This window comes from Eucalyptus grandis, chromosome 9 (assembly GCF_016545825.1).
Source record: "Eucalyptus grandis isolate ANBG69807.140 chromosome 9, ASM1654582v1, whole genome shotgun sequence".
Classification (NCBI taxonomy): Eukaryota; Viridiplantae; Streptophyta; class Magnoliopsida; order Myrtales; family Myrtaceae; genus Eucalyptus; species Eucalyptus grandis.
In genome coordinates, this window is record NC_052620.1 from 8273086 (window position 1) to 8300214 (window position 27129).

A 27129-nucleotide genomic window follows, 5' to 3' on the forward strand; every position below is an offset into this window, starting at 1 on the left:
TTCCTGATAATGACTTGTTGGGATCACTGAAAGCGAAGACCCAGCTTCAAAGGCGTGATTTTAGATGGGAATATTCTCGCATCGTATCCTTTCGGAAGCACTAACAGCCTCATGTGACTGCGCTTTGTTTTCATTCTCTAATGAGATAATGGCAGCTAAGTGATTTATATGCAATTAAGGAAATAAATAGAACCAATCCTGCTTTTGATTTAATGACCACTTCCATATCGGTATTTTCAAAAATACCATTCTCGTATCTTTAAGCCAAACCCCACATTGAAAAAGATCAAATGGTCCATCCTCATGAACTCACTCTAACATCTCGTTTAGGATTTGGATGGTTTGTCTATAAGTTAGTTCTAAACGCTTTTGTGGGTCGTGCATAGATTTGGAATTTATGTGAAGTTGTAAAGAGATCTTCAAAGGTAAAACTTATATGTGTATTTTAATAATTTCAAAAGTAAGAACATATAATCATTGGATAAAAGGTAAGATACGTTTTTTTAATATTTTTCTTGCAACATATGCATGCATTTACATGCCATTAGTTTGGAGGGTTGGAACTTATACCGATATGCGCTTGAGAATCTCCATAGTTTTTATCGTTTTGTGTGTCTGTAGTTATATTTAAAACTTTTGTCAAATATTCAATCCAAATCCTTTTATCATGTAGCACCTAACAACACGTGGCAACATTAATGTTGCAATGTACAGGAAACTGTTAATTTTTTTCCTTTCATGGAGAGCATTGATTAAACATGTATTGTAAGTCTTGTAACTTAATTGGATAAGGTAAAAGTTTTAGGGTTAGATTGCAATATAGATTTGAAAACTCTTTTGATAACCCCTCTCATCGATTTTTTAAATTTATTCATTGATTGATCTGTGTGCAAATAATAAATAACCTCAAGTGCTACTATTACTAAAAAAAATTTTAAAAATGATTATTAATATGCCCTTCCAATGTTCCAACTAACGGCACACCTGTTATTTTGCAGGCCGGAAAATGATGCATTGCCTTTCCATTATTTTCGGAATTTTTAAAATGAAAAATCTCTCCGACGGTCCTAATCATGCACGGTGAGCAATCACTTCTCATGAAATACTTTTCTATAATTAAAAAATTAGACTGAGAACATGGGGATTGAAGGGCTACACCTCAACTAACTCCAGCTCCATTTCCATGTTCCTTTCAAATTGGACAATTTTTTATTTATTCATCTATAGGCATATGGTTGGGCAGAGTCTCAATCGTTGTCAACTGGGCCCCACTTAAAACCACATATGAGCATACAAAATTTATGAAAGAAAAAGTATTTAATATTCACCTTCTTGATTTCACCTCACGAGCACCTTAAAAATTATCCTGTAGATGTGAAAATTAAATTTGAATGATTAAATCCGATAATATCCGCACGAGATATGTTATTTTCAATGGTTTAGATTCAAGTTGATACATATATCGCCCTTATTTAGTAATTTCTTGGGAGTATGTAGGTTAACCAATGTGTTGGATGTACTAGAACTTGATAAAATGGAAAAATGGGGTAGAGGAAAGAAAATGGTATGAAACTGGAGATATCTATCCATAGTCCATGCTTGTCCCTCTCTAAGCTCACATCACATGTGATCTCAGCTCAGTACCTGCTACTTTGCCAATATTAAGGAAGTACTCCTGCTAATAATGGTTGAATAGTGTGGGGATAACTGGTAACAATCAATGGCAAAGGTCATCTTCAAATTAAACAAAGTCAAATCATAGGCAAAATAAGTATTATTACCTATAGTTTTCACTAGTATATAGTGACATATACACAAAATGTCAGCAATACAACTACCAACTTTTGCTCTTACCACTTTCGAAAAATCTGCACAACATCGTCATTTGTTCCATGCAATTTCATGGGAAATAAATATTTACTTAAATGGGCAAGTATTAGCCGGCCTCGCAATTTATTGGTGTTTCTCAATATACACTTGCCCACTCAATCATAAACAATATTTTTGCTAAAAACACTAATACCCTAATTCTCCCCCAATCTCTGTCCCACCGCAACCACAACATGCTCCATGCCGCCATCCGCCTCGCACCAAAATCAATTTCTATTATGAAAATCCCTGGACCCACTTATTAGAATTCCTCTCTACTTTTAATCAAGTGACTCTAGTATGTACGGTTCATCATTGTGCGACGTGAGAATCGTTTTCCTAATCGATTTAGGATATTCACAAGAAAAATACCATTTTTTAACCCGAAATAAAGAAATCATGTGAACCAATAACCTCTAAAGTTTACAAGCACCCTTCGAATTCGGATCAAGGGCATTTAATGAGAGCTGCTTATTTCAGTTAAACAAGAAAATGGGTTTTCAAGGAATTAAAATTAAAATTGCTAAAAATTAGAATCACCTAAAGCATTAGGTGTTATCCTACTGTCCTGACCTTCTGATTTGTCTTTTGGTCATTAAAAAATATCTGCATGCACATTGTTTTTCAGCCAACCAAGCAACCTCTGAGCCAACTTTTTCTCCAGCGGCTTGGCGGCTTCGATGGATGCCGAAGCTGCTTTCCTCCAGCAATTTTTTCGATTTTCGAATAATAATTTTAATATTGATAATTGACGGTGAGGGTTGGTTTACCGTTGACTCGAGCCTTCGCGTTACGCGAGCGAGAGCAGTAATTTTGGATATTCTCAATTTAGTTGAAAAGGAAACATGAATCAATTACGATCCGTCCGGAATGAATTTAGACTCGACTTTTTAAGTGCTGGAGGCAGGGGCAACCACTTGCCCCAGCCCGCCATTGCTTAAGATCTCCGTTTAGATTTGATATGAATACTGAGTTTGAATTAAAAATGATCAATTATGTGGTAAGTTCTAGACTTGAATCTGAAATTTACTTTATTATAACCGGTTCCTAAATTTGAGATTCTGGAACTTGTCAAGATAAAATCAATTCCTGATTTTTGAAATATGAAACCTACTTTATTTGTCTTGAAACCAGATAGCGTGAGCAACAAAGTGGTCGAAGTAATATGTCCTACAAAACAAGCAAAAATATAAAAGCAATAGAGAAGTTAAGTATATTCAAGAAAAATCATTCTTTTCCAATTGCATGAACACATGTTATATTGTCAATTCCTAGATGGGTGGGTGGGTTTAGCTTTTAGAATTTAAAACCTAATCGCAAAGTATCAGTTTCAAATTTTTAGAACTTGGAATTGGACCTATTACTATGGCCGGTTTGGTTCGGACTCCGAATAGAATTAGTCCGGTCACATCGCTTTAGTTTGATCTAGAGCTATAAACATCCTGAGTTTGATCTCTCGCCTTTGGCTGTAGAGTGACAAATTTGGGTATTGAGGAGTTGTCATGTCAAGCTTTTGTGTCTAAGTGCATGGACCTGAATCGCTTTAGTTTGATCTAGAGCTATAGACACTCGGAGTTTGATCCCATGCCTTTGGCCATAGAGTGACAAATTTGGGTGTTGAGGACTCTGCGTGTTAGGCTTTCGTGTCTAAGTTTGTGGACTCGAATCGAGTCTAGGGGGTCTGAGCCCTAGGATCCTAATCACAAGGAATTTGATTTTGTAGCACAAGGGCAACTTATTAGCAAATTGGCATCCCAAATCCGTGCGTTGAGCTAAGCTCCATCCCTCGAAGTCTTGTACCCAAGTGTCGGGTTCCAAATTTGGTTGATTATGTTGAATTTTCCAAAAATATACTCCGATTCTCAAATTATTTTTTTTTTTTGCTTTGCTAGCATAACAATTATAGAGATATTATGAGAATAATAGTTTATCGTAAACCACAAATTCTCAAAGAAGTGCATCTAATAACAATTGATAATTATATGTGATTTGATTTTTTACGATCTATAAGAAACTGTTATTCTCATGATATATTGAAAACTGTCATGCAATTCATCGCCAAAATCATTTTCTACTCACTTAGGGCGCGCATGATAAAATTTCTACTTATCTATTTCTCTATTTCTTTATTACGGAATAGATTTAAATAAAAATTCATTTGGTAATGTAATTTAATTTTTTATTTAGAAGATTTAGATTTCAGAAATGGATTTAAATAAGAAATCAAAATTAAAATTTTTACATTTCAATTTCTGAAATAGAAATTTCTTGATAGAAATTAATTTTTGTTACCAAAATTTTGTCATGGATACCTCATTTTTCTGGAAAACCCTCTCTGTTTCCAGGGAGCCGGCTCTGTGAACCAGCTGGCAGGCATGAGTCATGGCTTGCTCAAAAGCGGAAAGAAGCCGAGCCAAAGCTGGAGACGCCAGCTGCTCAGAGCTCCTGTGAGGCAGCGTGAATTGTCGGTGGTCGACTGGAAACCATCAACAAGCACACGCCCACTCTCTCTCTCTCTCTCTCTCCTCAAAGCTTGTCCTTCACTCTCTTTCTCTCTCTCTCTGGCACATACAGCATGGATTAAAAATCGAAGCTTTAATCGGGGGGCACAACAAATTTGGTTGGAAAATGGAGACAAACACCGCGGTCCCTCTCCATCTCCCTTGCTCCCATTATTATCCCTCCTCCTCTTGATGCTCCCTTCTCTTCTACGTCAACACCCTCTTTCCAGTTTCCACAACTCCCTCTCTCTCTCTCTCTCTCTCTCTCTCTCTCTCTCTACAAGGTGTTCTCTCCATCCCTCGCTTTGTCTCTGCATTCGTTGCGCTCTTTGCATTGCTGGGCATTCTCGTTTTCTGCTAATGTTCTTCCTTGTTGGGTTCTCTCTCCTTATCTCTGTTTCGCATTCATTGGGGAGAGTGTGTTGGGGGGTGTGGGTGTGTTGGGGGTGTTTTGGATTCCAGCTGGTTCTCCAAGTCCGACCCATTTGACTTAATGGGTTTGCGGCTTTGCTCAGATTCGATCTGGGGAATTGGGTTCCGTGGCTCTGTTGGGGTGTTGTTGTTTGTGGGGAACTGGGGTTGAGGGGATTGTGGTGAATGTGTTTGAGATGAGCCTCTCGTGATCTGTGTCGTGTTGCTTGGTTTTGCTCTAGCTTACGGTAGTTGACTGGTTTTCGAGCATTTTCGAGTCGAGTGTCGAGTTCGTTAGATTCGGAGCCTCGGATCGTGGGTTTTTATGGGTCTTTGGTTCTGATGGAGGTTGCTTTTTGCTGTACTGAAGTTGAGGTGGCTGATCTTGATGCTGCGTGAGGCTGAATTTCATTGCGTTTTGCTGAATTGCAGGGGATCTTGATGCTTTGACTGTGGCTTAGAGGGTAGATCTGGGGAGCTGGGGCGGGATCTGGGTGGATCCTCGTTTCAGTGTAAGTTCTTGAAGTGTAGCAAAGCTGGCGGCCACACTGGCTTGGAGGTTCCCTGCCAGCAATGGCAGTGGCCACGGTGCTAATGATCTGGTAATTGCTGCATCTGCTGCTTAGATTCTGACAGCTAGTCATTGAACCGGTCAAAAAAAATAAAAGAGTTTCTTTATTCAGTCGGGGTGTATCCTGGTATTGGATTTGCCATTATTTTACTTCCCTCTCTCCTTATTGCTTAACTAAATTTTGATTGGATCTCTAGTTCTTTTGCTGTGTAATTTTGGTAAATGCTGCTTTCCCAGTGCTTTTGCAGCTGAGTTTCATTTTCCAGTGATTATGAACGTTGTTTGCAATTTTGAGCTTCTTGAGTATCTGAATTATAAGTTTGATGAACTGCGGTAAACTCGTTACTTTTCCTGCTTATCAATAACATGAGTTTTGTAGTGGAACTGATGACTTTATTTCACACTCAAGTAGCTGTGCCTATGCAATCTTTAAAACTAGCTTCAAAAGGAAGTAATTATGGAATGCAAAATTCAAGATCCTGCTACACTTTGGATCGATATGCATCCCTACTCCCTAGAAAGACAGTGGCAGAAATTTTTACTGACTGGATGTAGAACTTCTTCACTTTTCTACAGCTTACGGTCTTTCTTACATTCTCCATGTTGGATCATCCTTCTTTTCTATTAGTTCATGCCAGCCAAATTTTTGGCACCTCTAATGCGTATCTTCACCTTTGCAGGAAAGAAATGGGAATGGCAAACTTCAAGACTCAGAGCCCCCAACTCCACATTCAGTTATGAAGATGAATTTAAGGTTAGTAAATCTTTTAAATTGTAGCTATGTACTTTTTTTCATCCTGCAGGAATATACCCAGGTGCCTCTTTGCCATTTGGGTCATGATGTTTTGATGCTGATTGCTGTGCTTATAAAAATGGAAATTTTTTCCTAAGAGTATTTTGTGCATCAACCACGTATTGTTTTTGGGAGCAATTTTCCATTAAAAAATAACTTATGCTGTTTTGACATGCCATTCTGGCATGTATTTAGAAAGCTGCATTGATTTATGACAGAAATGCATAACTTCCTTGAATGCCATGATGATTTTGCTGTTTGGTTTAGTTGTTCTGATCTTGAAGATTCTTAACTGAGATTCACATGTGACCATGAACATGAGACTTGATAACTCACCAAAGATCAATTCCATACAACATGTTACTTGCAAATGATCTGAACAATGCAGAGTGAGATAGGTTAAATTAAGTGAATATTTGGTCAATGAGGATTAAGGAGAATTTCCCTTATTAATGGGTACATTGTGTTAGAACCATGTAAATAGCTCTGTATATCTAAGTTAAGCATGCATTAGATCAGAGATGAATGGTCGTAAGCTTCAAATTTCACATTCAGCTTGGATGATAGCATTGTTTTAAGACTGTGTATGTGTATTAATCAAGAAAAATATGGCCTGCTGTGGCGCTGCTCCAAATGCCTTTTCATGTCTTAAGAAGTTTTGCCTTTTGAAGACTGGGGCGTGGAATGATGATTTAGACCCATATGAGAGAGCTGTTCCATTGAGGAAAGAAAGATATGCAAGCGTTATAATTTTTATGTTCATCTGTACTAAGTCTCACTGCAATATTTTGGATTCTGAAGGACATCCAGGCTGTTCACTGACCAACCATATAAAAATTCAATACACAGATGTATACCCATGGGCCATGGCAACCCTGATATGGAGGGTCCATTGAATGAGTTGCTCTTAAAATGTAAAGAAATCGGTTAGATAGGAAATGAATGGATTGGACAATACAATGGTAGATACGCTATGTCTAAAATTAGCTGTACCATTTTGTATGCCTTCCATGATTTTTCCTTTCTTCTGTGAGGTGGTTGCATTTACTTTTTGCATTTTATGCTTCCAACCTGTGCAAGCTAAGACAAATAAACTGCTCATAAAAAAATTTACTTACCAAGTTCAGCAAAATGCTCACAATGCTCTCCTACTGTCTATTGCATCATGGTGGTTGGATACAGGAGCTTTCTTCATTCCTACTAAGTGGCAGTTCATTGTCCTTTGTGTTGTCTCCCGTTCTTGGTTTAATATGCAATTTCATACCCAAGAAGTAAATTTTCTCAGATTTGGTTCTGCCTTTTCCTTTCCTCCCCTGGAAAACAAAAGTCATCGTGTTGTTAAGTTCCTTTGAAGGGTTAATTTGCCAGCTTTGCTTTATTATATATTTAGCCTGCACTTAATGGTCGTTATGTAGCTCCTAGTTACGTAACTTATGTTCTCTATTATCTTGCAGGGACCGCAGTAGTAGCATGGAGGATCCAGATGGAACATTGGCAAGTGTTGCTCAGTGCATTGAGCAGTTGCGGCAAAGTACTTCTTCTGCTCAAGAGAAAGAGCATTCTCTGAGGCAGTTGCTGGAACTTATTGATACCCGTGAAAATGCTTTCAGTGCTGTTGGATCTCATTCTCAGGCCGTCCCAGTGCTTGTTTCGCTTCTCCGTTCAGGATCCGTGGAAGTGAAGATACAAGCTGCTAATGTTCTGGGATCTCTTTGCAAAGAGAATGACCTGAGGGTAAAAGTTCTTTTAGGAGGATGTATTCCTCCCTTGCTTGGTCTCCTCAAGTCCAGCTCTGCTGAAGGTCAAACTGCTGCTGCGAAGACTATATATGCTGTTTCTCAAGGTGGCTCTAAGGATCATGTTGGATCGAAAATTTTCTCGACTGAAGGTGTTGTGCCGGTGCTTTGGAAGCAACTACGGAAAGCCGGAAACTTAGTGGATGGCTTATTGACCGGAGCTTTACGGAGCCTGTCCAGCAGCACAGAAGGATTCTGGTCTGCTACGATACAAGCTGGAGGAGCGGATATCCTAGTGAAGTTGCTTATAGATGGACACTCAACTACTCAGGCAAATGTGTGCTTTCTTCTTGCCTGCATGATGATGGAAGATGCATCTGTTTGTTCTAATGTCTTGGCTGCAGACACCACCAAACATCTTCTCAAGTTATTGGGACCAGGAAATGAAGCTTCCATAAGAGCAGAAGCTGCAAATGCTCTCAAGTCTCTTTCTGCTCAATGCAAAGAAGCAAGACAGAAAATCGCCAGTACTAACGGGATTCCTGCACTGATAAATGCTACAATTGCTCCATCGAAGGAGTTCATGCAAGGTGAGTACGCCCAAGCACTGCAGGAGAATGCAATGTGTGCACTCGCTAATATTTCTGGTGGTTTGTCATATGTCATCTCAAGCCTTGGTCAAAGCCTTGAATCATGCGCTTCCCCAGCCCAGGTTGCTGATACATTGGGAGCTTTAGCTTCAGCTCTCATGATATATGACAGTAAAGCAGAGTCAACACGAGCGTCAGATCCTATGGCTGTTGAGCTGACGCTAATTAAGCAGTTCAAACCACGCCTACCATTTCTTGTGCAGGAACGTACAATTGAGGCCCTTGCCAGTTTGTACGGCAATCCCATTCTCTCGCTTAAACTGGCAAATTCTGATGACAAGCGTCTGCTTGTTGGTTTGATCACCATGGCAACCAATGAAGTGCAGGATGAACTCACACGAGCTCTTCTTGCACTTTGCAACAATGAAGGCAGTTTATGGCGTGCTCTTCAGGGACGTGAAGGTGTTCAGTTGTTGATTTCTCTTCTCGGTCTTTCTTCAGAGCAGCAGCAAGAATGTGCAGTTGCATTACTTTCTCTTCTGTCTAATGAGAATGATGAAAGTAAATGGGCGATCACGGCAGCTGGTGGTATACCTCCACTTGTTCAAATATTGGAGATAGGATCTGTCAAAGCGAAGGAAGACTCAGCACTGATCCTGAGGAATCTTTGCAATCATAGTGAAGATATCCGTGAATGTGTGGAAAGTGCAGATGCTGTGCCTGCTTTACTGTGGCTATTAAAGAATGGAAGCACAAATGGAAAAGAAATTGCAGCTAAGACCTTAAACCATTTAATCCACAAATCTGATACGGCAACCATCAGCCAGCTCACTGCATTACTCACCAGCGACCTGCCTGAATCTAAAGTGTACGTTTTGGATGCACTGCGGAGCATGCTTTCTGTTGCTCCCCTTGGAGATACCCTGCGAGAGGGTAGTGCTGCAAATGATGCTATTGAGACCATGATTAAACTACTGAGCTCTAGCAAAGAAGAAACTCAAGCCAAGTCTGCATCGGCCTTAGCTGGAATCTTTTGTCAAAGGAAGGACTTGCGTGAAAGCAGTATTGCAGTGAAGGCCCTTGTGTCTGTGTTAAAGCTACTGAATGTTGAATCTCAAAATATTCTCATGGAGTCCTCCCGTTGCCTTGCTGCAATTTTTCTGTCGATTAAGGTGAACAAGGATGTAGCTGCTATTGCCAAAGAAGCTCTCTCGCCCTTGGTTGTGTTAGCGAACTCCACCGAGCTGGATGTTGTGGAGCAAGCAACATGCGCCTTGGCCAATCTTATATTAGATAGTGAAATGTCGGAGACAGCAATTCCTGAAGAAATTATTTCCCCTGCTACCAGGGTCCTGCGTGAAGGCACGTTTGGTGGAAAGACCCATGCTGCTGCTGCAATTGCAAGGCTGCTTCATACTCGTCAAGTTGATTCTGCCTTGACTGACTATGTGAATCACTCGGGAATAGTTCTTGCATTGGTTTCTTTTCTAGAATCTACTAACAACGATCCAACTGCTACTTCAGAGGCACTGGATGCACTTGCACTTCTATCGAGATCAGGATCCAGTGGGCACATAAAACCTACATGGGCTGTTCTAGCTGAATTTCCAAACAGCATAACCCCTATAGTTGCGTCAATTGCCAATGCAGAACCTTTGCTGCAGGACAAAGCTATTGAAGTGCTATCACGACTTTGTCGTGATCAGCTTCTTGTTCTGGGTGATGCAGTTGCCAGCGCCAGTGGCTGTGTGTCGTCAGTAGCAAGAAGGATAATAAACTCGAAAAGCAGGAGAGTTAAAATTGGAGGAACTGCATTACTTATTTGTGCTGCCAAGGTCAATTACCAGAGAGTGATAGAGGATCTAAACCAGTCTAATTCTTGCACTTATCTGATTCAATCTCTGGTCACCCTTGCCAGTTCTGCTGAATCTTCTCCTCTGATAGGCCAGACACTTGATGATAAGGAGGCCTTGATCCTCTTCAGACATCATAAAGAGGAAACAGGGAGTGTTGAATCTGATGCAGGCAGTGTGACGGTGATTCATGGTGTAAACTTGGCAATATGGCTACTCTCTGTGCTTGCCAGTCATGATGAAAAAATTAAGACCGTGATCATGGAGGCTGGAGCCATTGAGGTGCTCACTGACAAAATCACGCATTACTACTCACTCTATTCCCAGGTATGATTTTCTTTTTCCCAAAATTCTTTTGCTGAATGGTAATTATATGTTTGTTGATATGAATGACAATGATGCAGATTGAAGATAAGGAGGACAGTAGCATATGGATATGTGCTTTGCTTCTGGCAATTTTGTTCCAAGATAGAGATATCATAAGAGCGAATGCAACCATGAAATCAATTCCAGCTCTGGCAAATTTATTGAAGACTGAAGAGCCAGCAAACAGATACTTTGCTGCCCAAGCAATGTGCAGCCTTGTCTGCAATGGAAGCAGGGGAACTCTGCTTTCTGTGGCAAATTCGGGTGCAGTAAATACGGTTGCAGCAGGTGGGCTTATTTCATTACTTGGTTGTGCTCACGTTGATATATTCCATCTCTTGGAATTGTCAGAAGAGTTTGCTCTAGTGCGCTATCCAGACCAAGTTGCTCTTGAGAGGTTATTCAGAGTTGAGGACATTAGGGTGGGGGCAACTTCTCGAAAAGCCATCCCTGCCCTTGTGGACTTGCTGAAGCCGATTCCTGATCGTCCAGATGCACCCTTCCTGGCACTGGGCTTCTGACTCAGCTTGCAAAAGACTGTCCCTCGAACAAGATACTAATGGTTGAAGCAGGTGCTCTGGAAGCCCTGACCAAGTACCTTTCACTGGGCCCACAGGATGTGACTGAAGAAGCTGCTACTGACCTACTGGGAATCTTATTTAGCACTCCTGAAATAAGGAAGCATGAATCTGCATTTGGTGCTGTGAGTCAATTGGTAGCAGTTTTACGTTTAGGTGGAAGAGCTGCACGGTATAGTGCCTCTAAAGCTCTGGAAAGCCTTTTTCTGCTGACCATATTAGAAATGCTGAAACTTCAAGGCAAGCTGTTCAACCTCTGGTCGAGGTTCTTAGCACTGGTTTAGAGAAGGAACAGCATGCTGCTATTGCTGCATTGGTTAGATTATTGAGTGAGAACCCGTCAAGAGCTCTAGCTGTTGCAGATGTTGAAATGAACGCAGTGGATGTCCTTTGCAGGATCCTTTCTTCAAATTGTTCAATGGAGCTGAAGGGAGATGCAGCTGAGTTGTGCTGTGTTCTATTTGGAAACACAAGAATCAGGTCGACCATGGCTGCGGCTCGCTGTGTTGAGCCTTTGGTCTCTCTCCTTGTCACCGAATTTAGTCCTGCTCAGCATTCGGTTGTTCGCGCATTGGAAAAACTTGTTGAAGATGAGCAGCTGGCAGAATTAGTTGCTGCACATGGTGCAGTTGTTCCACTTGTTGGCCTTCTCTATGGCAGGAATTACTTGCTTCATGAAGCTATATCAAGGGCTCTCGTGAAGTTGGGAAAAGACAGACCTGCTTGTAAGATGGAAATGGTGAAAGCGGGAGTTATAGAAGGCATACTTGATATCCTCCATGAAGCACCGGATTTTCTTTGTGCTGCTTTTGCAGAATTGCTTCGGATCTTGACCAACAATGCCGGCATTGCCAAAGGAGCGTCTGCAGCTAAAGTGGTGGAACCCCTTTTTCATCTTTTGACAAGAGCGGAGTTTGGGCCAGATGGCCAGCATAGTGCATTGCAAGTTCTTGTCAATGTTTTGGAGCATCCCCAGTGCCGATCTGAGTACCACCTTAGTTCCCACCAGGCTATTGAGCCTCTCATCCCTTTACTTGATTCTACAGCTCCAGCTGTCCAGCAATTGGCAGCTGAGCTTCTGTCCCATCTGCTTTCAGGAGAACACCTCCAGAAGGACTCAGTAATGCTGCAGGTAATTGGTCCCCTTGTACGAGTACTCGGTTCTGGGATACATACGTTGCAGCAGAGGGCTGTAAGGGCCCTAGAAAGAATTGCACTCGCATGGCCGAATGAAATTGCAAAAGAAGGTGGCGTTGCAGAGCTTTCCAAAGTGATATTGCAAACTGACCCTTTGCTTCCCCATGCTTTGTGGGAATCTGCATCTTCTGTTTTATCCAGTATTCTACAGTTTAGTTCTGAGTTCTATCTGGAGGTACCTGTCGCGGTGTTGGTAAGGTTACTCCATTCTGGCTCAGAAAGCACAGTAGTAGGTGCTTTGAATGCTCTCCTGGTTTTGGAGAGTGATGATTCAACTAGTGCCGAAGCAATGGCTGAAAGTGGTGCAGTAGAGGCTCTTTTGGAACTCATTAGGTCTCATCAGTGTGAGGAAACGGCAGCAAGACTGCTGGAAGTATTGCTGAACAATGTTAAGATCCGAGAGACAAAAGTTACCAAATCTGCAATCTTGCCTTTATCGCAGTACCTTCTTGATCCGCAAACGCAAGCCCAGCAGGCCAGACTCCTTGCTACTCTTGCCCTTGGTGACATATTTCAGAATGAAGGTCTTGCTAGAAGTGCAGATGCTGTTTCAGCTTGTCGTGCCTTAGTAAATGTGCTTGAAGACCAACCTACCGAAGAAATGAAAGTTGTCGCTATATGTGCTTTACAGAATCTTGTTATGTACAGTAGATCAAACAAAAGGGCAGTTGCAGAGGCTGGCGGTGTTCAAGTTGTATTAGATTTGATTGGTTCAAGTGATCCAGACACTTCTGTCCAAGCTGCAATGTTTATTAAGCTTCTATTCTCCAATCATACCATTCAGGAGTATGCCTCAAGTGAAACAGTCAGAGCTATCACTGGTGAGACTTCTTTGTATCTGATTTAGGATTCATAGGTTTTATCTTTTGGAATTTGAGAAGCACAAGCATATGCACGTAATAAGGCACTTTATTATTGTCATTGCTGGTTTTTTTCCCCTCAAAGTTCAAATCATCCATCTTTAGATATTGCAACTTCTTGTGTCATTTTTTGACATTTGTGATATTTTAACAAGATTACGATGATGATTTCCCTGTTTTGTGAGTCAATCCACGTGGCAATTTTGGCAGCGAAGATCATGTGCCATGGTGCAAATAATATTGCTGTAGGTACTAAATTGTGAAGGACAAGGACATGCTAACTTCAACCTGTTCTAAATCACTATTTTATAACTATGACAGAGAATCTTTCATCAGAAGTTTCCTTGTGCAATTGCGAAATGATAGAATATCTGTTGAGTCATCCTAGGGCATGAACATGTATATATCGCATGTCAGAGAAAAGGTTCTCTCTCATTCAATTGACGGCAAGAGTCCAACTAATTGGAGCTCAGCGATGTGTTGAATAGCATAGTGGACAGTTCAAGTTATTGTATAGCCAATTTACCACATTGATTTAGTGCTGCATTATTCTGACCAAGTCCATGCACTTCAGGTTGGAAAAACAGTTGCACTGTGCTAGTAATTTCTTCGTCTGTGTTGCTATTTATGGCCTTGCTTCTATTCTGTAATCTTTTCACCTCTTTAATGATTATCCTCTCACCTTGCAGCTGCCATTGAGAAGGATCTGTGGGCAACTGGAACTGTCAATGAAGAGTATCTAAAGGCTCTGAATGCATTCTTTGGCAATTTTCCACGTTTACGAGCCACCGAGCCTGCAACACTCAGTATTCCTCATCTGGTTACCTCCCTAAAGACGGGTTCTGAGGCAACGCAAGAAGCCGCTTTAGATGCACTTTTCCTGCTACGGCAAGCCTGGTCAGCATGCCCAGCTGAGGTTTCAAGAGCTCAATCAGTAGCTGCGGCAGATGCAATTCCCTTGCTGCAATACTTGATTCAGTCTGGCCCGCCTAGGTTTCAGGAAAAGGCTGAATTTCTGTTGCAGTGTTTGCCAGGGACATTGGTAGTCATAATCAAGCGTGGCAATAATATGAAGCAGTCTGTTGGTAACCCTAGCGTTTTCTGCAAGCTCACACTTGGCAACACACCACCCAGGCAAACTAAGGTTAGCTGCATATACTATATCAGTTGCTTCTTGTATTATGGTATGAACAACAAATTGTTGAAACTTGTTGTAACTACCAACTACCTTGCAAGCGGTTTGGGTGGAAGCTGCAAGTCCAAATAGAATTTGTTTAGCCAGAGCCTATCTCCATTTCGCATATGATGGTACTAATATTTACCTTACAGTATGAGCCCTGTTGGACTTAAGCAGCAAGGAATTGTTGTAGGACACAAAAGTCCTTCAAAACAAAATTGTGGTGAATCACTGCCACGTTTTTACTTTGAACTGTATAGACTTAGGTTTTTGTCATGCTGTCCTTGAGCTGGTGCTTGACAGTTGAAATCACTCTTGCATTCATGAATTGGATGTTGACTTGATCTTGTTCAAACTTGCTAAACGGGAGAACGTTTTTAGTCTTCAACCTCAATATAATGCTTGTGATTTTAGATGCCATTTAATCTGCTAACTACTGCCTAAATGACTGGGACAATTAAGTAAATACTTTTTCCATTTTGTCTGGTCGGGCAACTGTGAGATTTTTAAGTTCCTAAAGGTTAGCTATACCTTTTTCTCCTTCCAGGACATGAAGTTATTCTCTCTTCCAATTCTTCCATCTAAAATTTCATCATTAGTCATGTCATTGTGTCTAATTGCCTTATTTTTAGTGATGCCTCAGTTTTTTCACTGGTGCTAATTTGGTGTCCTTGCAAATCTCTTCTTTGTAATCAGGTTGTTGCCACTGGTCCAAATCCGGAGTGGGAAGAAAGCTTCTCATGGTCCTTTGAAAGTCCTCCCAAAGGCCAGAAGCTTCATATTTCCTGCAAGAACAAAAGCAAAATGGGAAAGGTAACTTAATTGTGGCTGTTATATCTGATGACAGGAATGTGAAAAGCTCTAAGTCTTGATTCAGTTGCTAATTACTCATGGCTGGTGTTCTCTGTCTCGATGCAGAGTTCTTTTGGGAAAGTGACAATTCAGATTGATCGGGTCGTGATGCTGGGGGCTGTTGCTGGGGAGTACACTTTGTTGCCAGAGAGCAAAAGCGGCCCGTCGAGGAATTTGGAGATCGAGTTCCAGTGGTCGAACAAGTGATGTTTACGCCGCGGAACTCGCCATTCTTCCCCGAAGCGAGCCTCGGCGAGGACCCGAGTTCGAGAAAGGAATTCTTTTACGTAAGATTTTTGTCTGGAGTACTTATGATGTCATTGTATATACGTTGCTGGAGTGGGGGCCTTTTTCAGAGTTTTCCTAGTGATTGTTTCTGTGTAACATAGTCAAGACAAGTCAGTGTATTCTTTTGTAACTTGATGTATTCTTTTTTCCTTTCTGGGTGAACATAATGAACAGAAGGATCGATTTCCCGATAAGCGACGGAGATAATAAACCATATTTACTTGTATATCTTGATGATACTCCGACAAGCGACTAGTATGCAACGAGGCCGCTTCTTGTCGGCCTCGTCGATGATATTCTCAGCTGATCCATGGTCCTGCAAATCTCATGTTTACGCGAATCATCGTAAGTTTCGACGAATTGGTCATGGTAGTTTGGTTTAGAAAATGTGCTGGTGTCTAAATCAAATGATGCAAAGGCAGGGCAAAATCAAGTTCTTGAGGTCCCATTGATTGGGGAGTCATCCTTTTGCTTCCTTTTTGCCTTCAATATGCTTGCAATTCACGACTTCTGCACAAGGACAGCGGTTTCCACTGATCTAGTAAGAACAGGCCATGGCCCATCAGTTGGGACATGGAGCTCATTTGATGGAAAAGATGAAATTATAAGTTATGAACATTCAAATGCTTAATTTTTCAGAATTGAAAATGGAAAAATAATTATTTGATAATAGCTGAAAATCTAGCATGGTATATAATATTATTACTTTCTCACCAAACATTTACTTATGGATAATAACTGATGGATTTTTCTCCACATATTTAGAATTCATTTTAAATTTGCGTTAATATTTTTTTGAGCCTTTATAGCAAACATCGGCGACGGAAAGCTTTCTTTTCAGAAGCGGATTGTGATTGTGGCATGTGTACAATATTCTATGGACACCTTCTCAAGTGCTTTATTTTCAAAAGCGGATTGCGATTGTGGGGCGTGTACGATATTCTATGGACAGCTTCTTAAGTGCACACGTCGGGAGATGTCGCATATTAAACTAGTGGAGTCGATCAATACCTTACAAGTTTTCATTTTCATTACAATCTAGAAATATTTCTCTCTTTCCACATATATGTAAATAATCTCTTCATATTGTGTTAATAATTTCTACCCACTAATTAATATTCCAAAAATATTATCATTTTTTTAAATGTTGATGTTTTTTTTTTCTTTGGTGACCAAGGATTCATTGGAGTATGCTTTTGTTAGCTTACGCCGATTCGGGGTCTCATGGGCCTCCGCGATGGAAGCCCAACAGCGACTATACCTTGGAAAAAGCTAGCCCAGCAACCCATCGCTAGGGCCCCCTACTTAAATTACTAGCATTGTGGGGATTCGAACTCTCGACCACATTGAAGCAGGGGAGAACGAATACCAGCGTGGCTGCCTATGGATGAGTTCGATGTTTTACATTGATGTAATGGAAAATTATTCAAAAAATCTTGAACTTATTTCACTTTTACCTATCCAATTATAAACCTTCTAATTATGCTAATTGAATTCTAAATCTTTTTACATTGTGTCAATTGAGTCTATATGTAACCTATTTTGGTCGGAAATTGCTGACATAGACAAATTTTAATATTATTTTAATTTTTTTTTTGAATTTTGTCTTTCTTTTCTTTGTTCTTGTTTTTCTTTGTACAACTTGGACTAGCGAGGGTGTCGTAGTCCTTGCTTAGATTCAGGCTAGGGCCGACACCCTTGAATTTGGTCAGCAAGGGCACCTATTTGGGTGAGGGCTTGGATGCCCTTGCCGGCTAGAGTAGTAAAAGAAATAAACACAAGAATTTTTTTTTTTAAAATTGAATAAAACATTAAGATATTATTAAAAATCATCCACGATGGCATTACATAGGACATACGATGTCCATATTAGTAATTTTGGACCAAAATTGGTTAGATAAATTTAATTGGCATAATTAAAATATTTATAATTAAATCAGTAAAAGTGCAATAATTTCAAAAAAAATTGGACAATTTTTCCTTTGGTCTTTCTATACTGATATAGTAAGAGATAGGCTAAGGGAGATGCTTTGAAATTTGCCATTTGGCAAATTGTTTTAATATGAAAGTGTAAAAGATAATCTAGAATCCCAACAGGTAGATGAATGGGGACAAATAATGGAAAAGCCAAAACAAAATACTTTACCGACAAAATGCGAAAAATGAAAGTATTTCCACAAAAATCTAAATGATAAATTTACAAATGTCAATTAAAATTTGGCTAAAAAATGAAAATATTAATCAATCAAAAAATAAAAATATTAATTAAAAATCGAACTGTTTAACTGTTACTATCAAATATTAACATAAAATCCATTTCTCGATTGCAAACAATCAAAGTGAAAAGTTTTAGGCCAATTTTAGATATATTAAAGGTTTGAATATCAATTGAGATATATTTAAATTATATTCCATATTTGTTGGAAATCAAGACATTCCACCCATAAAATATTAATTAAACTAATTGAGATGATGATATCATATTATAAATCACATTTTATTAGTTATATTCAATATTCAATATTCAATTAGTTAATGGATCAGAATCAGAATCACTATGCTCAAACATCGACTTATATATTAAGCCATAGTAGCAATGATGCATTAAAGAGTAATTAATTTATTATTATGACTAATATTAAAGTCGATCAGATGCATCATACATAATTCAATTATTGCAATTATAAAATGAGTACATTATTAATAGCACCGTTGTTTAAAAAATATAATGATTAGTGTTGTTAAGTATATTTTATTTCCATAAATGTTACCCAACACGAATATAGTGGAGGAGAGGAAAGAAGCACGTGTAATTTAATAATTATGATTTATGGCTATTCATATATATAGATGGATATTACTACTAGCTCGTAGATCTATAACAGACGTAGTTACGGTCATCGATGCTATAATTTAATATTAAAGCAATTGCCAGAAATTGTTTTCCACATGCGAGCTCTAATCAATACCTTTTGGACATGTAATTCATACACTTCGCCTTCTTTCCTATTGAAGAAAAGTGGCGAGAGATGGTGTGAAATTCTGGTGGGAGTACCTAAAAGTTTAAGTTATTAAATGAAAGTATAATTTAATATTTAATTACTCTAATGAGAAATACGATGACAAATGGTGTGAGATTTTGATAAGATCACTGCTATCTAAAAGTTTAAAGCTTTTTGCTAGTGTAAAACTTGGGTAGGACCACTATCAACTATTTTAAAAGTTTAAATCTTTCAATAAAGACGTAATTTAATATTTATTTATTGTAATAAGAAAATTGGCGAGAGAGAGAGAGAGATGTGAGATTTTGGTGCAACTAATACCAAAAGTTTAAGTCTTTAATTAAGGCGTGGTTGAGTATTAATTACTCTTCCCATGCTTAGTTTGGCATTTTTGCTTAGTACTAAGGGTGACATATTTAATCGAATAGGTAAATGGGGCCTAAAAAGATTCGAACTTAGGATCTTCAGCTTTAATATCATGTGAGATTTGGTGGAATAATTGTCGACTAATATAAAAGCACAAGCTATTAGATGAATGTGTCGTTTAATATTTAATTATTTTAACACTCGCATTCTTGAGATGTTTCATCTCTAGAGATTTCATATACTTTTATGGAAAGCTTTGTCTATGCATGTCCTCGACCTTGGCTCGTAGTGCCTTCATTGCCCTTGATATGAGTTTCTCCGAGCTTGATTATCAAGCTCGTGGAATTTAGATAAGTTAAAATGGGTCATAAAACACATTTCTTATTAATACATATATGATGGGTTGAGCTTTTTTAGTAAATGGATGATAAATGAGTTTAGTAAATCTAAAATAATGTGTATGTTAAATGGATTTACAACTTATTAAACTAAACTCACTTCTATGACGCTCTCTTTGTTTTCTCTTGCCCCCACTCATTCTCACACTACCTCACTCTATACACTTATCTCAATTAAGGTATAAGTTTTCTTAAATCGTGTTAAGTATAGAATTGGTTTATCAATTGGGCCAAATATGTGTTATTAGAATTGTATTACCTCGTCAAATCCACTTGTTTAACGAGCCAAGTGGGATTAAAATTGGTGACCATTTGAAGCAAAAAGGGATAACGACATAATTAGTCAATGAACTTTTAACTTATTCAATATGACCTCTCAACTTTTGCTTAATGTGTAATGTCATCCTAAATTTTTAATTTGTTCAATGTGATTTCGATACTCAAAATAATCCCTAGATGATTTGAAAACATTCAATATTGTTCTTCCATTAATTCAAGCTTAATAATAAAATTGAATATTTTCATATAATTTATGGATTAAATTGTACATGTATCAAAAGTTTTGAGATTAAATTAGATAAATTGAAAATTTAGGGATGTCATTACATATTAGGTTAAAATTCAGATATCACGATAAATAAATTAAAAGTTCAGAAATTATATTATATATTAAATTAAAATTTACGAATCATTTGTGTCATTTTTCAAAAAAAAAAAAAAACACTCAATAATATACGCTTATGCAAATGAGTTTTTTTTTTTTTTTTTTGGGACTAATGCAGATGAGGTTAAAACCCATAGTTTTTCGAATTGTGTTTGGACTCGTAAAGCAAACCTGGGAGAAAGCGGGGCGGCCGGAGGGGGGGGACCACCCACGTGTCGCTTCTTCGCAACGCCACCCTCGAACCAGTGAATGGACTGGATTGCCCCTACCCTCCCTAATCACGCGCCCCCTCCAAAAAGACGCCCCTCGATTTATATAAAATAATAAAATAGAAATAATTCGCCGTCAGTTACTGTTCAAAACAAAATAAAAACCAGGGAGAAAAATCCACGTGGCCCCGTGGCTCGCATTCCGATACCCCATGACCACACGCGCCGCTCACGGACCCCAGAAGGTGCGCACTGCGCACCCCCCGCCCCCTTGCCCTTCCCCTTCCTTCCTTCTTCATCTTCTCCATCGTCGTCTTCTTCGTCAGCTCACTCCCCCAAGCTCCCCACCTTCGCCGCCATTTCCGCCATTTCCACCACCACCGCCACTGCTCTCCCTGCTCAACCCATCGCCCCCCCTCTCTCTCTCTTCTTTCTCTCTCTAGATTCCCCCATTGCCGCCGTTCGCGCCTGCCCGGCTGTCCGCCGGAGCTCGGGAAACCCTAGATCTCGCCGCGCCGGCGCCGGCGTCGTCGCAGCAATGGCCACCCTCCTCCTGCCTGTCTCGCTCCTGCTGTCCTGCCTCGCCGTCGAGGCGGCCGCCGCGGCCACCTTCTCCTCGCGCCTGATCCACCGGTTCTCCGACGAGGTCAGGTCGCTCCGGGCCCCCGCCCGCCGCGGCGGCGCGAACGGCTCCTGCGCCGCCGAGGCCCCGTGGCCGGAGAAGAGGAGCGTGGAGTACTACCAGGTCCTCGTGGCCAGCGACCTCCGGCGGCAGAACATGAAGCTCGGCGCGCGCCACCAGCTGCTCTTCCCTTCCGAAGGGAGCAAGACGATGTCGCTGGGGGATGATTTCGGATGGTCAGATTCGGCGCGCCTTGTCTTTGAATTTTGTGGTTTCTTTGGTTGTTATTTACTGAGGAACGTCTCTTTCTTCTCTCTCCGCTCGTGATTCTGTAGACGCCTTAGCTTTCCTTGTGTGGTTGACTGATTAGTCTGCTCCAAGAGACGACGACCCAGTCAATGGACCATGGTCGTGGCCATGAATATATATTTAAACTCCTTGGCATTATTATAAAGGTGACGGTATCGGCATAATTTGAGCAGCGCTTTTGGTTTATTCGCCATTTCTCTTGATTCTTGGATTAGCTTCCTTTAATGTTATCCTAATTTGTCTGTGGGGTTTGGAATCTCCGGTCGAGAGATTATTTTGGGATAGATTTTGCTTTCCAAGGCCCAAAAAGGGGAAGTTAGATGAGACGGCGAATAGCTTGTTAAGATTTATCTGTGAATCTTTCCATGGAAAAACTTAGTCCTAACTCCTGGTCTGGAAATTTTTCTGGGAAATGTTTAGGCGCTTCGAACCAGGGGAATTAGATTGCAGGGCAATTTTAACGTAGCATAGCATGAGGATTGAGGAACAAAGAAGACAAATTGAGAATGCCCATCTAAAGGATTTTTACAATTTGAAAAATGCCCATGTTGATATCAGCTGTTGATTTTTTCTGTTTGGCTCTGGTGTTTAAGCAGATGCTTAACCTGCCTGCTGCGTCTGTGCTTATGGTTGACTCTCCTTTATATTCTGGGCACTGAACGCAAATGCCCGTGTAGCCATTTGATGTGATTTATATCAGTCTCAGATGAGACAGTCCCTTGTGACCCTTATTGTTCACGCATCTCAGTGTGGCTTCCACCTTTCAGGCTACACTACTCCTGGATCGACGTCGGTAGCCCAAGTGTTTCTTTCCTTGTTGCACTGGATGGTGGGAGTGATCTTCTTTGGCTTCCGTGTGAATGTGTACAATGTGCTCCTCTGTCTGCCAGCTACTACAGCAGTCTGGTAGTTCTTCCCCTTACTTGATACATTTGTTTTCCGCCGCTGTCTTTGGCTTGCTTTTTTTCTATCAACTAGTGGTCTTTATGGTTATTATTAGTGTAGGCGCTATGTGAACTCTATCCTGTGCAGATGTCAGCATGTCCTTATTTTGTTTGCAGTAGCCGTGAATAATACCTATCAGGAAAGAATACGCTTTTCTCTGTGTAGTAATTGCTTTGCCCTTGAGTAGTAGGTTTTACGTTAGGAAAAAGACAAGTTCTCAAAAGTAGTTAGGAAGCAGCTCTCTGTACTGTTGAGGTAAGATATGAACTTCAGGTGAAGGATCAAGTATCAGAACCCTCTTGATTTTATAACGATACTTATAAACTCAAGATAGCTGGAAGTAAATAGAAGAATATATCAAGAACATCAGAAGGAGAAAAATGAAGACTTTACAGGGTCTTATGCTATTATTAGGCAAAATTTGATTTAAGAAGCATGACAGTAATGTAGTTAACACATGCAACAGCTCACCAGCCACAAGCAGTGCCATTTGCGTGGTTCTCTGTTGAATATTTGCTTTCATGGAGTCGTGAGATAGTGAAGTTCCGGCCTTAAGTTCGTAACAGTTTTAGCACTTATTTCCGATGATTGATTGGCAGGTGCTCCCTTGTATTTGGGGCAATTATTGTGCAGGATAGAGATCTGAATGAATACAATCCATCTGGCTCCAGCAGTAGCAAGCACATAACTTGCAGCCATCGGCTATGTGAATCGGGCCCGAGCTGTAAAAGTCCTGGAGAATCATGTCCATACACTGTTAACTACTACACTGAGAACACATCAACTTCTGGATTACTGGTGGAAGATATATTACATCTTGCCTCAGGCAGTGGTCAGGCATCAAATAGTTCTGTATCGGCTCCAGTCGTTATAGGGTGTGTTTCTTTTGCTGATTTTCCTCTTTTAGCAGTTAATTTTCTATTTCTATTAATGTTTGTGCTGTCTCTGGTAGCAATTAAATGTGACTCTGGCATGGCCTAATTAGTTATGACTTTTTTTCACATGCTTTTGAACTCAGATGTGGTATGAAACAGAGTGGGGGTTACTTGGATGGTGATGCTCCTGATGGTCTGATGGGATTGGGGCTTGGAGAAATTTCTGTTCCATCTTTTCTTGCTAAAGGAGGATTGGTCCCCAACTCATTTTCATTGTGCTTTGATGAAGATGATTCTGGGACAATTTTCTTTGGGGACCAGGGTCCAGCCAACCAGAAATATACAGCTTTTCTACCTTCAAATGGAAAATAGTGTGTACCAGAATCCTCTCTTGACGTTCGGCTAGTAAATAATACACACTTAAAGATCATGTTGATGTTTCGTTTGTGATGTTTCTCATGATTAACTCATCATCTTGGTTCAGTGAGACATACATTGTTGGGGTTGAGGCATGTTGCATTGGAAACTCTTGTCTCAACCAAACAAGTTTCAGTGCTCTGGTAGATAGTGGCACGTCATTCACATTTCTTCCCAATGGAGTTTTTGAAACTATTGCCCAAGAGGTACTTTACATCAATACTATTTCTGTGTGATTTTGTGAAGTTCAATATGTAATTTCAATGTCTTCTAATAGTTTGACAGACGAGTAAATGCAACACGCTCTAGCATTAAAGAAGTACCTTGGAAGTATTGCTACAAACCCAGGTGAATGTGCTTGAGGATGAGTTGTAAATGCTGCTTCCCCCCTCTTAAGTATGTTTCTGTAGATTGACATTCTACTTGTTTTGACAGTACGAAGGAGAAGCCAAAAGTTCCCTCTCTCACGTTTGTTTTTCCACTAAATAAGAGCTTTGTTGTCTTTGATCCTGTTTTCAAGATCTATGGCATGGAGGTATGTATTGTTTGATTTCTGCGATGGTGGGCTGTCTAAACTAGCTTTGCAATATATCACATGTTCATTGAACACGACCAATAAAAAAATTATGTTCGTCCAATAAGTTTTGGCTATGTGAGGTGAGAGTTGGTGGCTGATCAATTGGGGCTTTACTTTCTGCAACACCAAGATCACTAGTGAAAGTCTTGTTGCACTGCAAAGAGTTGATGCCCATTCATCGTAATTCACTCTATGGTTTGTAGGTTACTGGTTACCCCACCTTTCTGCTGGAAGAAGGCCGGTTATGTGTCTTGATGGATGTAGGATTGCTTTGGTAGGATGCAATGAGTACAAGTTAAGACATTGAAAGGGTCTTTTTTAACAACTGCCTTAGCGGCACTTGTTAAGTATGTTGTATGAAGAAAGTTTTAATTTTCAAAATACTGATTACATACTTCATTGGTATAGTTATGCATTGAAAACTATAATTGTTTTGTCAGTAGTCACTTATCAAGTTCTTGTACTCAGTTTGCAAATTTCCATTTTGAAAATGTGAGATTGACAGTCCTTTTGGGAATGTTTTTGGGATACACAACAAAGCTTGTTAAAATGATGCCTATGGGAAGTGTAGATGGTGAAATGTATTAGTAAAGCACATTGGTTGCAAAATTAGTATTTCGATTTCTGTGTATCTTGCATGTACGGAGTGCTTCATCATCTCCTTAGAGCAGAACTGCAGTTCTTGGTTTCTGTTGAGATAAGATCTCAAATTCAATTGTTTCTGTGGGTTGCAGGGGCTGGTGGGATTCTGTTTAGCCATACAGGGAACTGATATAGATATCGGAACAATTGGACGTAAGTGTTCCCTCTGCTTATGCTAATCTTTCTCATACATTGCGTGCTGTCATTCACTTATAAGATATCCATGCAGAGAACTTTATGATGGGATACCGCATAGTGTTTGACCGAGAAAATTTAAAGTTAGGCTGGTCACGCTCAAACTGTAAGTTCTCTGGCTCTTTTCATTCATCATCTTCTTTTCATTGCCCCATCACTTGTTTGGCTAACATGTGTTGCTACTACCAGTTTTGTAACCTCAGGTCTTCTTTTTGCTACCCCTCTTTCCCTTATACAATGTGATACTTCTGTTCATATCCACATTCTTGCTGGTTAGGTTTGCACTGCTTATACAAATTACTACTTAAAACCTGCATAAAATCCATTTGAACTTGTGCAGGCCAAGATATAGATGATGATCGGAGCATGCCTCTAACACCGAATGGCAGATCCCCAAACCCGTTACCCACAACTGAGCAACAGAGCGCTCCCGGAGGAGGGCATGCGGTGGCGCCTGCTGTGGCTGGGAGAGCGGTCTCCAAACCATCGGCTGCTTCAGAGAAGCTCATATCATCCCGCTTAAGTTTAATCAGTTTAATGCCGCTTTTGCTACTCTTGCACTTTCTTGCCACTTTCCTGCACATGAACGAACCCTTTTCTCTCATACACCAAAACTCGCTTCGCTGATGGTGGGGTTGGTCTTACATGTAAATTTTCCTCAGTTTTGCAAGAGAGTTAGTCGGGATGGGGGAGCTTGTCGGCGTCGACCATTGCCTGTCAGGTTTTTTGTGTTTCTTCTGGGCTGGTGGTTGATAATGTTATTGTAAATTTGTCACGTCTTATAAATATTCCCGTGTCTTCTTCTATCTCCCGTGCCTTCCATATTGTCCTCATTCGCTATAATTTTGAATGGAGTGTGGTTTTATTCCGCGTCTGTTTGTGGGACTCCAGTCGTGCTCGGGTCGTTCTGGTGGAGGCCAGGAACTTAAGAAAATGGTAATGGTGGTTGGAGGACAGAAGGACAGGTTGACCCACATTCTAATCATTTGCTTAACTGTGTCCTATGGGGGCAGAAGCAGACAGCCGGATCATGGTTTTTAAAATTTTTCGACGAGTCTACTTTTCTGCGCAGGATGTCATTAGAGCTTTGTCAGATACCGTCTCGTGATTTCCTCAGACAAAACTCTTATGATGGCAGAGCTCAAGTTGTCCTCCCATCTAAAAAAATCAAGCACAAACCCTAGCGTCAAGATTCCCCATCAACCTAGTTCCCAAAAGCTCCAACGTCCACATGCCTATGTCAATGTATCCAAGGAGGCAAGGATACAAGAAACATGGACAATAAGTTGATGTTGAACCTAGGAGTTCAGTTTCTACACTGTCTAGCACTGCTCTGTTGCCTCGTCCTGTCTTCAAAATGTGCCCTCAAAGAGAACACGAAAGTCCTTTTGGAATGGTGGATCTCGGTGATTTGCGTCGTCCCTCGGGACCAGAAGTCCTTTGTGCCTTTTCCCTGTAATTATTGATAATCAGATATACAAGTACAATTCGGAACGATGGGCATCTTAATTAATATACAATGATGTTTGAATCACGGGTCAGGACAAACTTTACGAAAAATCGCTTTCGTATTGTGCCGGGTCGGTTTGCCACTATTCGCGTCCTAGTTTCAGGCTTCATTTTTTGTCAATCCACTTACATTATGCAATCATACGTGTTACTTTCCCACTTCGTATGCATGCGTCAAAGTGTATGCTATAATGCTACAATAAGGTGAGCAATTATTGGGTCGCAGAGAGGGAAGTGCACTGCATGATTGAAGAAAGGGCGCCGACCCAACATTAAAAGAAATCTGCGCCATCGTCCTAAAGCTTTTTCGCCTGTTGTACAAGACACACAAGCCTCCAAGCACAAAAGAGCAACGCGCACTAGAAAGTATCGTGGGGAATATGGATCTTCCCTCGTGGTTTTGCTTTTGGGCGTTGCACGTATTGAAGTAGAAACAAAGTTGCAGTGGGAGGAGAACATTGTTTTGTGCTCTCTTTGTTGGTGGAAAGCAGCTGTAGAAGTTGCCAAAGGCACCCATCTTCACGCTCTTCACTTACCTTTTTCCCTTTGTCGATCTAAAATTCTTAAATCGGAAATTCGACAAGACCCAATGAGGGTAATAATGTTGAGGTGCACTTGTTAGGACGTTAGGCGAAAGAATTATACGATAGAGAATTGATATGATATGAAATAGTTTATGTATCGAGCAATTGCAATTCATGGACTTGAACTTTCGAATGAAAGTAGGTCTATGTAAGTATGCTGTGACTTGGATTTG

At 40.4% G+C, this 27129-nt stretch overlaps 2 protein-coding genes across 3 annotated transcripts; both read left to right on the forward strand.

The window, feature by feature from the left end:
- The first annotated feature begins 4427 nt into the window (after nt 1–4427).
- LOC104418234 (protein CELLULOSE SYNTHASE INTERACTIVE 1) lies at nt 4428–15870 on the forward strand. Its single transcript, XM_010029507.3, is given in 10 exon segments — nt 4428–4654; nt 5214–5383; nt 6033–6106; nt 7600–10651; nt 10729–11197; nt 11200–11466; nt 11469–13286; nt 14015–14469; nt 15199–15315; nt 15421–15870. Coding segments are annotated over 8 exon segments (6336 nt in total). The 5' UTR covers nt 4428–4654; nt 5214–5383; nt 6033–6089; the 3' UTR covers nt 15562–15870.
- Nucleotides 15871–20563: 4693 nt separating this feature from the next.
- Nucleotides 20564–25669, forward strand: LOC104418235 (aspartic proteinase-like protein 1). Of its 2 annotated transcripts, none has more exons than XM_010029509.3 (10): nt 20564–21139; nt 21980–22118; nt 22791–23032; nt 23176–23403; nt 23517–23655; nt 23727–23797; nt 23885–23984; nt 24761–24821; nt 24898–24969; nt 25204–25669. In XM_010029509.3, the coding sequence occupies exons 1-10, from the start codon at nt 20820–20822 to the stop codon at nt 25488–25490; spliced, it is 1659 nt and encodes a 552-aa protein (XP_010027811.2). In that variant the 5' UTR covers nt 20564–20819; the 3' UTR covers nt 25491–25669. The 2 variants fall into 2 exon arrangements, with proteins under 2 accessions (XP_010027811.2, XP_010027812.2); XM_010029510.3 differs by having other exon boundaries at nt 20993–21139; nt 22757–23032.
- The last annotated feature ends 1460 nt before the right edge of the window (nt 25670–27129 follow it).